This window comes from Onychomys torridus, chromosome 4 (genome assembly GCF_903995425.1).
Source record: "Onychomys torridus chromosome 4, mOncTor1.1, whole genome shotgun sequence".
NCBI lineage: Eukaryota > Metazoa > Chordata > Mammalia > Rodentia > Cricetidae > Onychomys > Onychomys torridus.
The window spans coordinates 125,232,355-125,247,291 of record NC_050446.1 but is presented as its reverse complement, the minus strand read 5'-3'; the positions used below and the strand labels follow the sequence as shown (position 1 = coordinate 125,247,291).

The 14,937-nt window shown below is 42.4% G+C and overlaps 1 protein-coding gene across 3 annotated transcripts in view; it reads right to left on the bottom strand.

Annotated features, from left to right (window-relative positions):
• Window positions 1-14,664, bottom strand: part of Cse1l (chromosome segregation 1 like) — a 45,159-nt gene extending 30,495 nt beyond the window's left edge. The window contains exons 1-3 of one of the 3 annotated variants that reach the window (XM_036184639.1): window positions 14,521-14,664; window positions 7,367-7,461; window positions 911-1,053 (exon numbers count right to left, since the gene is read on the bottom strand). In XM_036184639.1, coding sequence (XP_036040532.1) covers window positions 911-1,053; window positions 7,367-7,451 — 228 coding nt within the window. In that variant the 5' untranslated portion in view covers window positions 7,452-7,461; window positions 14,521-14,664. Of the gene's footprint in view, window positions 1-910; window positions 1,054-7,366; window positions 7,462-14,016; window positions 14,154-14,238; window positions 14,467-14,520 lie in introns of those variants that run through there. The other 2 variants (XM_036184640.1, XM_036184638.1) reach the window with 2 other exon arrangements.
• Window positions 14,665-14,937: the final 273 nt, after the last annotated feature.

Here is a 14,937-nt window from a genome sequence, read left to right as displayed (position 1 = left end):
GCCTAAGCTATAGGCCAAGCTCTCACAATTAGTAAGTCTCCACGTTGTTAATTGTGAGCTGGCAGGCCAAGAGAAAATTTTTATCTGCCTATATATATGTTTTAAGATAATGCTTACTGTTTTATAAACCTTTTCTTTAAGTTTTATTTATTTATGCTTATGTGTTTTGCCTATATGAGTATATGTGCACCATCTGCATGCAGGAGCTCCTTGAGGCCAGAAAAGGGCATCAGATACCCTGAAACTGGAATTTCAGGGAGCTGTGAGCCAGGCAGGTACTGATACCCAAACCTGGATTCTCTATAAGAGTAGTAGTATACTTAAACTGCTGGGCCATTTCTACAGACCTGTTTTATAAACTCTTACGTCATCAACAAAAAAAGAATGTAAATATGTATTTGACTTTTAAAACACATACAATCTATATATAGATATATATACAGATAGATATATAGATAGAGATATATAGTGATATAGTGAGTTCCAGACCAGCCAGGGCTACCTACATAGTAAGACCCTATTGTGAAATAATAAACGAATGAATAAGGAAATTTTAATTACTTTAAATTTTACTTTTTTTCGAGGTGAGATTTCACTGTGCTGCTGGCTGTCAAGACCTCAGTATCTTTCTGTTTTAGCCTAAGAAGCTGGAATTACAGAAACACAACACATAACTCCATCTTAAACTCCTTTAATTATCCATTTAGACTGCCTTCCTATCCTAGGTCTCTTAACTCTCTTAACAACCTGAGTTATAAAGTTTAAGAAAGTTATGTGGAATTTAAATGAAATAACAGGAGTTTTGGAGAAAGAACCTGTTTATCATTAAACCACATCTGAATACACTAGGAGTTTATATAAACTGTATAAATATACCGAGTATTTAATTATGTATTCCCCAAATACTTACAACTCTCCAGTTCCTTTTAATGTAGTTCTTGAAGGTTACTGAAGCACATACTTTAATGACATTATCCTGTGACTTTTCCAGTAACGTTAAAAGCAACAGTGGGTAATTCTGATTTCCTTCTACGGATTCGAGAAATTTCTCAGCTGTGAAAGAATTTTCATGTCAGACTTGTTATAATAAAAACATTTATACTCCATACTTATAATGAACTATGTCTATATTTAAAAAATAGAAATAGAACAAAAGGAAATTAGATGACAAGTGATGGTTCAAGATTTAATCTGGGGTTGGGGATTTAGCTCAGTGGTAGAGCGCTTGCCTAGCAAGCACAAGGTCCTGGGTTCGAGCATAAGCTCAAAAAAAAAAAAAAAAAAAAAAAGATTTAATCTGAGCACCTGGGAGAGGGTCTAGCCCAACTCAAGCTACGAACTGAACTTGAGGTCAACGGTAGCTACACAGTGAGATTCTGCCTTACAAACAAACAACCCAGATACATAGATAGAAACCAACCTAACAACCAATGCAAAGATTAGAACATTTTTCCTACAGGAAAAATTTGTCTTATCCATCAAATAGTTTACACATTAATGTTACATAAAATGTATACAAAAGCTCCAGCTTTCAAATGACCTCACTCAATTCTCCCACATCTGTGGATGGCCTACTGAGATGATTCCCAACAAAAGCTGCAGCTACCCAGGAAAGTACTAGATGTTACTGTAAGTTACACACCCTGCCTCTTTCCACAAAGATTATTAGGAGTACCAACTAATTTATGTCAACAGCTATTATCTGTGAGCTAAACTATCACTATCATACATAAAGCCTGCCACTATTATCTCATCTAAGTTCACAAACTAAGATAAGGCAGAGGCAGGTAATTCTCTTTAAGGCCAACCTGATCTACATACTGAGATCCTGTATCAAACAAACAAACAAACAAAATAAAAAAAACAAACAATGGGGGAAAACTAGATATAAAAAAGATTTATTTTTATTTAACATGTATGAGTATTTTGCCTGCATATATGTACATGTGAATGTAGTTACCATACTGGCTTCTCCAAACCTTGTTTTGCATCTACTGTGTCCTTCATAAAGAATTCAGACTGCTAAATCGAAAAATATTTTCAGGAAAAGATATTATGTTGGTTTCGTTGTTTGGGGTACTTGGGTGATTTCTTAAAATTTGTTCTATATTTATTTACTTATTTTTAAACCGTGTGCTATCTGTCCAACATGTGTGATGCTATTCTCTTTCACCATGTTAGTTCCAGAGAACAAACTCAAGTCCTCCACCTTGGCAGCAAGCACCTTACACTAAGCCATTTCATCTGCCCACATTCATTCATAGTCTCATGCAGCCTTAGCAGCCTCAAATTCACTATGTAGCCAAGGATGAAACTGAGTATCTGATCATGCTGTGTTCCCCTTCCAAAAGCTGGAATTACAGGCATGGGCTACCAAGCTCAAATTATGCTGTGCCAATGACTGAATTTCCAGGTTCTACCTATATCTCCAGCCCTCAAGCATTCCTCTCAAAAGTTTAATATTAATATTTTTGTGTTTACTTTTGCCTATACAATATTCCTATGGACAATAAGACAGTTTAGCCTATAAAGGCACTTACCATACATGTCTGTACAAACCTAACAACCCAAGTGCTATCCCTGGGAAACAGGCAAAGGTAGGAAGAGAGAACCAATTCTATCTACAAAGTTGTCCTCTGCCACAAATACACAGTGACACATTATCTTATCTGCTCCCATTCTAAATTAATTAATTAAAATTTTCCATGCTGACATGTATCTTCATAATTGAGGAACCTCAAAAGTCTTCCAATTCCAGGCTGGGGAGATGGTTCTGTCAGTATAGCAGTAAGCAAGGTGAGGACAAGAGCTCCTCCTATAATCCTAGATTTGAAAGGCAGGGACACAGGATCTGTGGGGCTCACTGAAGAGCAAATCTAGTCAATGGGTGAGCTAGGTTCGGTAAGATATCCATCTCAAAAAATAGGTGGTGGCACATGCCTTTAATCCCACTAGGGAGGCAGAGGCAGGTGGATCTCTGGGTTTGAGGTCAGCCTGGTCTACAGAGCAAGTTCCAGGACAGCCAAGGCTACACAGAAAAACCCTGTCTAAAAATACAAACAAACAACAAAAAAGGGTGGAGTGATGGCGGGAGAAACATGATGCTAACCTCTGGCCTTCACGTCCACACAGTCTTCCAATTATCTATACACATCCATACAACTGCTGTATCTCTATCAAAGCTGGGATCCAGCACAAAATTTGTCTCTATCACATCATAAAGATGTAGACAGTCTAGCAAATGTGGGTTCTTGGGTTCCATCCTTAGCACTGACACAGGGTGGTGGTAGGTCCAATCAGATACACACAGACTGATTCTGTGTACAGGACTTTCATCAAGCTTTGAAAAATTTGCTTCCCAGAAACAGCAGTTTATTTTGGTACTCTGTCTGGGAGTCATAAAGGTTTAGCACCCTCGGCATTTTAAGGACATATTACAGAAAAAAATGTTAATAAGTGTTGGCATAGGCTTTCTGGGAAACTCTAAGAAGATTAGAGCAATTAATTTTCCTTTATCCAGGAACACAACAGGACAGCAGTGTGACCTCTCTGAAAAATACTGGGCCAGGATAAGTGTTTGTGGCTCAAGCATGTGGAGCAGAGATCCACCCTCAGTACCTACATTAAAACCAGGTAAAGGGGCTGGAGAGATGGCTCAGAGGTTAAGAGCCCCGACTGCTCTTCCAGAGGTCCTGAGTTCAATTCCCAGCAACCACATGGTGGTTCACAACCATCTATAAGGGGATCTGGCGCCCTCTTCTGGCCTGCAGGCATACATGCAGACAGAACACTGTATACATAAAAATCAAATAAATAAATAAATAAAACCAGGTAAAAGAGAACATAACTGTAACCCCAGGGCTATTCAAGGAAGAACAGGTGGATCCCTGGGGCTTGCTGGCCATTCAGTCTAAACAAATCAGTGAGTACCTAGTTCATGGACCCTGTTTGAAAAAATATCACGGAGAGGGGTCAGAGAGCTGGCAGAGCAATTAAGAAGGGCACTTGCGAACACTCTGTTGGTAGGAATGCAAACTTGTACAACCACTGTGGAAGTCAGTATGGTGGTTCCTCAGAAAACTGGGAATCGAACTACCTCAAGACCCAGTTATACCACTCTTGGGCATATACCCAAGGAATGCTCAATCATACCATGAACATACATGCTCAACTATGTTCATAGCAGCATTGTTTGTAATAGCCAGAACCTGGAAACAACCTAGATGCCCATCAACTAAAGAATGGATTAAGAAAATGTGGTACATATACACAATCGAGTACTACTCAGAAAGAAAAACAATGATAGCATGAAATTTGCAGGCAAATGGATGGAACTAGAAAATATCATCCTGAGTGAGGTAACCCAAACCCAGAAGGACAAACATGGTATGTACTCACTCATAAGAGGATTCTACATATAAAACAAAGAACAATCAGACTGCAACCCACAGAACCATGGAGGCTATATATATGGCATGGGGGACCCTAGGAAGACTGTTGCTTATAATAAGATTTGGTTTTACTCAATTACTGAGCAACCCTCAATGAAACATTACAGTATTAAGATCAGAATTTATACTGTATCAAGCTGATAATAGAAAAATAAATTAATTTAAAAAAAATAAAAAAGAGAAAAATTTGAACTATTAAAACATTTTGCTAAAGCAAAAAGGGGAAACTAGGGGCTCATCATTCCTCTCCACATTCTATTCTTTCCCTTGTTTTATATATTTTAGATTCTTTATCAGTGGATTCCGCTGGAGTATCCACTGCAGATAAGCACTGGAGGGCTCCTGTTGCAAATCACCCTCTGGTGCGACAAAAGGATCTTTCTACTGACACTTGGAGGGGACCCGATCCAGTGTTGGTGTGGGCCCATGGTTCTGCTTATGTCTTTCCTCAGGACAATGAGATTCCTCATTGTGTGCGCCCTATGGCTGCAGCTGAAGCCCAACATGGCAGAGACCTATTGGGCCTTCATGAAAAATTCTCCCCTTCCGATGCCAATGGGGATTGAGACCCCAATATGGCCAGCTTTGGCAGGCAGGAACTGCAGTCATGAGGTTGGATTCTCCAGAAGGTAATGTATGGTAACTGCTTTTTCAAGTACGTTTGAGAATGTGTCACCCAGACACCTAGGAGATTAAGGATAACACTGAAGATCACTGACCTCCATTTATTAACAGTAGCATGCCAGCTAAGCATTTTCATTCTCACAATCCTATTCAAGCTGGAGTAGTACCTGCTTCTCAGGAGTGGCTCTGTAAAACATTTTTTGGCCTCCTGAAATTCATTTAGCCCCCTTTGAAGATACCTTAAAATTTGTGAGCCTGAATGTAGCCATATGAGACCATTAGTTCTGCTCCTTGTGAGCTGCCTGTTTTTTCTTTATGGTTCTTAGTTGTTCTTTTGCAGAGCTGCCAGCTTAAGTCATGCTGGGATCAAGAATAATGGGCCTCGGCAGTTCGTGTTCCTGGAGTTGTGTCCATGCCAATGGATACCCACATGCTCCAGAAGAGAATTTGACATCACTGCTGCCATTGTTGCTGCTATAACAGCGGTGACCACCGCTACTACTGTTTCTGGGATTGCCATTTCATAATTGGTTACTACAGCTGGCACAGTGGAGACCCTGGCAGCAAAAGTAGCTACCATAGTTAATCTTTCATTCTGTTGGGCATGACAAATTTAAATCAATAGTTATATACATTTCAAATGGCTTTTAAAGTTATAAATTTACAAACTCAAGTTCCATTTGCTTTTGGGATACGATCTTACAAGGACTCCAATTTGCAGTAAGGCTCGTTAAGGAAGGGAATGGCTCAGCTGCCTTTAGCCTACCTGCTATAGGTGGGTTAAGACTTCTGTTATAGTCTTTTCTGTTTTGAACAAAACAAAACAAAACAAAACAAAAACAAAAAAGAAAAAAAGAGGAAGATAGCCAACATTTACCTCTGGCTTCTGTATGTGCATGCATGCATATATGCATACACGCATACACACACACACACAGATATCACAGAGGATGGGGGTGATAAAGAGGAGGGTAGTCAGATATTGGGGGGGGTATGGCTTGAAAAGGCTTTGATATCCTGTGTAATAGCTAGAAGAAGTCATGCAGACTTCTCTAGAATAGGGTGAGGCGAGGGATGTAACTCAGAGGTAGTTCTTGGCACTGGCCTTCTTCTTACCCAGCAAACAGAGAGATGGGGGGGTGGGGGAACATGGCACAGACACAAACCATTCTATTCATTTTATATAATCTTTCCCTCCACTCATGACTCTAACATTTGTGTCTTTAGATCCTCTGAAGACAAATCTTCTCCACGAGTATGACATTATTATGTTCTAAAGGTTAGGGGCATTTCTGGTTCACACAGACAGTGGTATTAAGGATAACCAACTGTCTGCTCATAAGACTTTTCTGATCCCATATTTCCAATCTTTTAAAGTTGCTTATCATCATTCAAAAATAGGGTACTTTATATTGGTATCCTTATTTTCCAAACAAATTTGCAAATCTGACCATATGAAACTGGCTTGCATCATCCTTAGTGTTAACATACTCCAAACAAGGCAGGCAGTAGTGGTACATGCCTTTAATCCCAGCACTTGGGAGGTAGAGGCAGGTGGACTTCTGAGCCTGAGGCCAGCCTAGTTTACAGAACAAGTTCCAGGACAGCCAGGGCTGTATGTATATGTATACAGAAAGTCTGTCTCAAAAAACAAAAACAAAAAAATATTGCAAACAATTACCTGCCCTCAACAAGGACACATCTTTACATACCACTAGTTCCTACCTAGCTAGAATCCCTTCATTTACTTTCGTTTCTGACTCTTATGAGCATCTAAGGTTGAAATTCCAAGTTTATATAGGCAACTCTAGGTCTTTGACAACATTAATTAAGTCAAACTACCAGGGGAAGAAAAGAATCTTATTACTTGATTTCATTCATTTAATCACCTTTTGAGAATTCCTCCTATCTTGATGCCTTAGATTGTTATGCTCCTAAAGTTGACAAATTTAAATGAGATTTTCAGAAAGTTCATGAGACAAAGCTTTCTAAACATACTAGTATTTTTTACCCCAGAAGACATCAAATAAAAGCTACTTTACTCAACAACAAATATTCCACCAAAAAGGGAAAAAAAAAATTCCACCAGTGTTTTAGCTACTGTAAGCAACCAACCATATCACATAAACTTGGCCTAAGAAAATAAGCAAACGCAAACACACACACACACACACACACACACACACACACACACACACACACTTTTTAATTTACAACCAGGCAATTGCACAAAAGGATTTCTGCCATATGTCTCAATGAATGAATCAACCAAAGAACAAAGACATCTTTACCTGGACGTCTTATGGCAGGATCAGGATCCAGGGTTTTCTTCAAATACTCTGTTAGTGTCTGCAAATTTGCATCGCTGAGCTCCATTGGTCTGAATCTAAAATTAAAAAACAGAGTCTTAATAAGTGATCACTTGAGAAAGTAAATAGCATAAATGAATCTTTTTGTTACTGTTTTTTTCTATTTTGCTTTTGGGGGGAGGGTGTCTCACTGTCAGCTGGCCAGCCCAAAACTCATTAGACAGGGTGGCCTTGAACTTGTGCCATAATCCTGCTTCTGTCATCTCTAAAGTACTGAGATTACAAGCATGCATCAGCACATCCAGCTATGAAGACTTTTGTATTACAACCCTTTTTCTAAAACACAGTTGCAATGTAAGTGGTTCCCCCCACCCCCTTAGAGACAGGGTTTCTCTGTGTAGTTTTGGTACCTGTCCTGGATCTCGCTCTGTAGACCAGGCTAGCCTCGAACTCACAGAGATCCACCTGGCTCTGCCTCCCAAGTGCTGAGATTAAAGGTGTATGCCACCATGGCCCGGCTTTTGTTGTTTTTTTTTGAGATGGTGAAGGCAGGATCTTTTTGAGACAGGGTTCCATATAGCTCAGTCTAACTCTGAACTAGGTATTTAGCTGATGAGGACCCCAACCTTTCTAAAAATATTATTATTTTGGAGCCAGGCATGGTGGTGCATGTCTTTAATCCCAGCACTTGGGAGGCAGAGGCAGGAGGATGTCTGTGAGTTAGGGCCAGCCTGGTCTACAAAGAAAGTTTCAGGACAGTCAACACTGCTACAGAGAAATCGTCTTGAAAAAAGTTGTTATTTGTATATAGGGTGTTTTGCCTGTATGTATGTGTGTGCAGGACATATATAATGGAAGGAGAGGATTCCTGCAAGTTGTTGTCTGACTTCCACATGAAACGACACTCATATGCTTTCTACCCATGCCACCATGAAGACATAGAAGTAAAACATAAGCCAGGAGGTGGTGGCACACACCTCAAATCCCAGCAATTGGGAGGCAAAGTCAGGTGAATCTCTGTGAGTTCAAGGCCAGCCTGGTCTACAGATCGAGTTCCAGGACAGCTAGGGCTGTTATACAGAGAAACCAAAAAAAAAAAAAAAAAAAAAAAAAACAAAAAAAAACTAAACTAAAATGTAAAAACAAAAACACAAGGCTACTGAGATAGCTCAGCAGGTAAAGGCACTTGCTGCACAAGCCTAGTGACTTGAGAGTTTGATTCCCAGAACCTACACTTGCAAAGGTGGAGGAGTCCTGTCTCCACACATGTAGTATGGCGTATGCATCCCCTGCATCATACACACACAATGAAAATTTTAAACTGTTAAATGCTATTTTTAAAGAGCCTAATATAAGAGGATCTCTGAGTGTGAGACTAGCATGATCTACACAGTTAAGTTCCAGGACAGCTAGTTACACAGTGAAATCCTGTCTCAAAAAACAAAAACATTTTTATAAGCCAAATAAAAGGTGAAAAATATTACCCTGAGACATTTTATTAGTCCAGCACTGGGAATGGGAAAGATGGCTCAATGGTTAAGAGAAAATACTACTTTTACAGAAGACCTGAGTTTGGTTCCTAGCATCCATGTCAGGCAGCTCAAAGACCCCTGTAAGTCCAGCTCAAGGAGGATACAATGCCTCTAAGGGTACATACACATACCTACAAACGTATACATTCATATAATTAAAATTTTTTTAAAAAACATTAAAACAAAATAAAAAAGTTGGGCAGTGGTGGTGCAGGTCTTTAAGTCCAGCACTAAAGAGGCAGAAGCAGGCGGATCAAGGCTGGTCTTTTTACAAAATGAGTTCCAGGATGGCCAGGGTTACACAGAGAACCCATTTAGAAAAAACAAAGCAAACGCTGGTCGGTAGTGACACACGCCTTTAATCCCAGCACTCGGGAGGCAGTGGCAGGCAGATCTCTGAGTTCAAGGCCAGCCTGGGCTACCAAGGAAAAAGGCACAAAGCTACACAGAGACACTCTATCTCGAAAAACCAAAAAAGAAAATAAATAAAAAGCTAAACAAACAAAACACCAGACAAATTGATGCACTGTCACATTTAGCAGTAAATAAAATCCCATTAAGATTCTGATATTAAAAATTGACCAAGAACAGGGCATATGCCTTTAATCCCAGCACTCAGGAGGCAGAGGCAAGTGGATCTCTGAATTCAAGGCCAGTCTGGCCTACAGAGCAAGTTCCAGGATAGGCTCCAAAGCTACACAGAGAAACCCTGTCTCAAGGAAAAACAAAAAAAGCAAAAACCTGACCAAGAGGTAGATACCTGTAATCCCAGCACTGAGGAAGAGGCAAGATCAGGAATTCAGGGTCATCCTTAGATACATAAAGATTTCTGGGCCAGCCTAGGCTACACGAGACCCCATCAAGGAAAAACAACAAAAACTCTTGAGATTAAAGTAGAATTCCTTAATGCAAAACACACAGTGGTAAGTATTCACTATAAACTACATGCTCAAAATTGGCATTTAAGGAAGTAATTCTGGGCAACTGGTCTGAAAAACCATTCTCTCTCCCCACCCCTTTCTTTTTGGGGTTTCTCTAGAGAAGGTTTCTCTGTATAGCCCTAGCTGTCCTGAAATTCTCTTTGTAGACCTGGCTGTCCTTCAACTCAGAGATCCACCTGCTTCTGCCTCCCAAGTGGTGGAATAAAAGGCCTGTGCCACCATGTCTTTTTCTTAAAGCTTAAACCGAAACTAATCTTGCCTGGAACAATAATAACCAAATAAAGGACCCTACACACACACACACACACACACACACACACACACACACACACACCCGTCAACAATATGCTGTAAAAATTAAAAATAGGGGCTAGACAGATAGCTCAGCAGGTTAAGAGTGCTCATACACTACTTCTGCAGAAGATCTGAGTTCAGTTTCATCACCCACATCAGGCAGCTCACAACCACCTGTTAATTCCAGGTCCAATGGATCTGATTTCTTCTGACATACACAGACACATTTTATTAATCAAACATAAAATGAATTACAAGAAACAAATATACAGGCCAGCAAGAGGGTTTGGAGGATCTAGGTTTGATCCCTGGAACTCACGTAAGGGTGAATGGGGAAAAAACCCCACAAAATTATCCTTTGACACCCACATGTGTCAAAGCATGTGACACCCCCCACAAAAAAATATTTATGGACCAGTGAAATAGCTCCGTGAGTTAAGATACTTTCTACTAAGCCTGACTGATAACCTGAATTTTAATGACCAGAACCAACATGGTACAAGAGGAGAACCAAGTCCCCCAACTTTGTCCTGATTTCCACACAAATGCCATGGGGCACATGCGTGGATGTGCACACAGAGAAAAAAAAAATTTTTTTTGAGACGGGATCTCTGTGTAGCCCTGGCTGTCCTGGAACTCACTCTGTAGACCAGCCTGGCCTCAAACTCAGAGATCCACCTGTGTCTGCCTCCAGAGTGATGGGATTAAAGGCCACCACAGCCAGACTGAGGGGAAAAAAAATGTTTAATTCTCATTATTTTTTCCTGTGCTAGAAATAAACAAAACACACATATATCCCACTGAACTACATTCCCAGCCCTCACTTTACAAAGCTAAATTAGGCTGACATAAATATGGCTGACAAAGAAAACCACAGCTTGCCAGGCAGCAGTGGTGACGCACGCCTGTAATCCCAGCACTCGGAGGCAGAGGCAGGAGGATCTCTGTGAGTTCGAGGCCAGCCTGGTCTACAGAGTGAGTTCCAGGACAGCTGTTTTACTGTCAGAGCTGTCTCGAAAACAAAAACAAATAAACAAACAAATCCTATATTAATCACTAATCAAAAAGATTAATTATAATAATCCAGAGACTTGCCTCAGGAAACCTGATGAACACATTTCATCAACTAAGGCTCCCTATTCCCAGATGACTTCTGCTTAGTCAAAGAACTGCTGTAAAAGGAGGACTTGGCTTGTGCCCATGCCCACACTACAGTTCCCAATCCTTTGAAACTCCAGCTCCAGGGAATCTCACACCCTCTTCTGGTTTCCTCGGCCATCAGGCACACACATGGTGCACAAAGACAAACAATCATACACACAAAAAATAAATGTATCTTTTTAAAAAATCTTGAACGAGTAGCTGAAAGTCTTGCCTCTTCCTACAGGCCCTCAGTTACAAAATGAAGTTACAAAAAAATGAAGATTTTGGGAATAAACACTGTTTCCCAAGGTAATCTCACAAACATCCATGAAAAAATGACCCAAGATGTTTGCCTTTTTCTTAGATATTGTCTACTCTACTAAGAGAAGCATTTCTGAGACCTTCCTTACATCTGAGGAGAGGGAAAGAAACCCAACAAATGAAAGCCCATAATACATATGAAAAGCATACCTTAACACCCACCCCTGCCTTAAACTTTTGTACAGATTTATGTGTATGTGTGTATCCCTCTGTATGTTTCTGCCTTAATGTATATAGACCTGAGGATGCCCAAGGAAGCCAGAGGCCATCAGATTCCCTAGAGCTAGAAGTAGAGGCAATAGTGAGTGAGCCCCCTGTGGGTATTAGAAACCTATCTTGGGTCCTCCTCAAGGGCAGTACGTGTTTTTGACTGCTTAGCCATCTCTTCCGTCCCCCAAAATTTTACCACATGCATTTATTGTGTGCATGTGTGCCACAGCATACGTGTGGAAGTTAGAAGACAATGTGCAGAAGTCAGTTTTCTCCTTCCACCACATGGGTCCCAGGGAACAAACCCAGGTTGTCAGGCTAGGTAAGGATTACTTACCATTGATCCATCTTGCCTACCCTACCTATCCTTAGCTTTTTTAAAAGAACAGTTATGAAGTACACTTCAAGAGAACAGTAGACTGGGCAGTAATTTGAGTACCTACTGCCTTTCTCTGCTTCTAATCACAGTAATCTACCACTCTGCATCAAATCCAAGCTCATTTCACTACCTACAAAGCCCCATACAATCTCTCTTCTTCACACAACTTAACTGGATTTTCCTAAAATATCCCAACATTCCAAGTTAGTTTCTGTCTTTGAAATTTTGCATTCTATTCCCTCTGCCTGAAATACTGTTCCTTCACTTGTGGTGATATATTGTGTATTAAATAAAGCTTGCCTGAGAATAAGAGAACAGAGCCAGCCAGTAGATTAAACATAGAGGCCAGGCAGTGGTGGCACACCTTTAATCCTAGCACTGGAGAGGCAGAGATCCACCTGGATCTCTGTGAGTTCAAAGCCACCCTAGACTACCTGAGATTCAGTCTAGGAGAGAAACAGAGCCAGGCAGTGGAGGCACACACCTTTAATCCCAGCACTTGAGATCTCATGCCTTTGCTACCAGTATTTGGGAAGTACACAAGCCTTTAATCCCAGCACTAGAAAGGAAGTGATAAGGCTGAGTGGAGAAAGGTATATAAGGCTTGAGGATATAGGAACTAGAAGCCCTTTTGGCCGAGGAAGCTTTTTGGCTAAGGACAAAGGCCTTTCAGCTGAGGACTCAGGCATTCAGTCAGAGGATTTGTGAAGTTGGTGAGGTGAGAAGTGGCTGTGGCTTGTTCCTTTGTTTCTCTGATCTTTCAACATTTAGGATTCGTGCAACACTCTTGTTTCCCTGGATGGTCTCTACTCAAATGCCACCTAGTCAGAGAAACTGTCTTCACCTGTCACTTTTCTGTCACTTGTCACTATCTGAAATAATCTAATTCGTGTTCTCCCAACTAGATTATAAGGTCCCCAAAGAGAGAAACCTTGTCCATTTTTGCCCCTTCACTATATTCCCAAGGACTAAATAGAATGAAGTTATTAAATAAAGCGACAAATCAATTCCACAATTAGAGCACTGCTCTCACCCACCCAATCCCGGGTAGAGAATGGTTTCCCAAATCCCAACTAGAAATCAAGTCAGAGAGGAGAAAAAAATTCCTGTCTGCAAATGGAAAGAAGATTAAAAAAAAAAAAAAAGTTGAGTGCGGTAATCTACACTTGCAGAACTTAGAAAGAGAAAAAATAAAATAAGGCCTTCTGTGTCTTCACGGAATAACCACAGGTGCATCCATCCTGTGGCCCGCGTACATGAGACACAGCAACAAACAAGAAAGGTTACCCTCCAAGAGCTTACATCAGAGCATATGAGAAACAATAGTAAGAACTACCTATACGGTCAATGCTATGGAACAAATAAAACTGGATGATGTGAACCGAGGAATGAAAACTGACGCCTAAGGGGGTAGCCTCGCCAAGATCCAAGGCTAGCTGCTTCTAAGATCACAAAAGGCGGGGACTCCACGGCAGGACGAGACTGGGAATACTCAGGAAGAGCAGGTCAGCATGGCTACAGTGCCTTTGAGAGAGGATGGGAGGTGGACGGCAGCTCAGGTGAGACCTCTGGGAAGCACAGCCAACAATCAGTGGAGCCTTAAAGCACTTAACCAAGTGTGCAAGCGAAGAATCCTAAGTTTGATTGAGGTGAGGGTAAAAATGCCATTTCAGCGGAAGAGACTGCTCAACACGTGCGAGAACATGGACCCACCCCCAGCATCACATTATTAAAACATTAGCATTTCCGGAGCGAGGCAACGACTGGCTCTGAACTACACGTCTAGGCGAGGCTAAGTAGAGACCAGATTATCCAGCTCGCCACTGCGCCCCAGGAAGGGGTAACCCCATTGGACTGTACGTTCGTTAGGTCCTAGGGGCACGAACGACTCAGCCAGGTGGGACCCCGAGGCCCAGGTCCACGGTGATAGAGGCCGAGGCCCCGCGAAACCGAAGTGGTGATCTCTGGCCTCCTTCCAAACCAGGGACCAGACCAGCTTGGCCAACTCAGGCCTCGGCGCCGAACACGGCTCACCTGCGGACCCCGGCGCGCCGAGAACGGACACGCGGGCGCGACCAATCAGCGGCCGCCTAAGGGGCGAAGGGCGGCGGCGCGACCAATCAGCGAGGCGCTGGAAGGGAAGGGGCGGGAGCTGGGGAAGCTCGCGTGAGGCCGAGACTCCGGCTGCCCTGGCTTCCCGGGAGCGGTCAGGCCCAGCCCTGAGGCGGCGTGCGGGGAGGCCCGGACCCACTTCCCGGCGCTCGGGCCCTCCCTCAGTCGCGTCCCCACAGTCACTCCGCTCACTCCATGCCTCACCTCGTGGGGACACCGAGACCGAGAAGGGAACCCTAGGCGAGAGCTGCAGCCGACGGTACCCACTCCTGCCGCTGCTCCGCCTCACATTCAAACCCCGGCAAAATGGCGCGGCGGCGAAGGTGGCGGCCACAGCGCATGTGCAAGCGATGCCCAGACACGGGGCGGGGCCAGGGATGCTTTTGGTCCCACCCTGGCTTGGAGAGCCAATCGGAACCCCGCTCTGTGCGGCGGTGACGTCACAAGAGGCCATGCCCTTTGACGCAGGTTGCTGGTTTGGATTTCTTTGCGCAGACCGTGGCAGGTGGTTGCAAGTGGCTTTTAACTGTTGGAAGGACTGTGCTCGTTCCCGCCAGAGAAGGGAGAGACCGTCCATTCTAGGACAAGCAGAATAACCGAATGAGTAAGAATTTCAAGCAG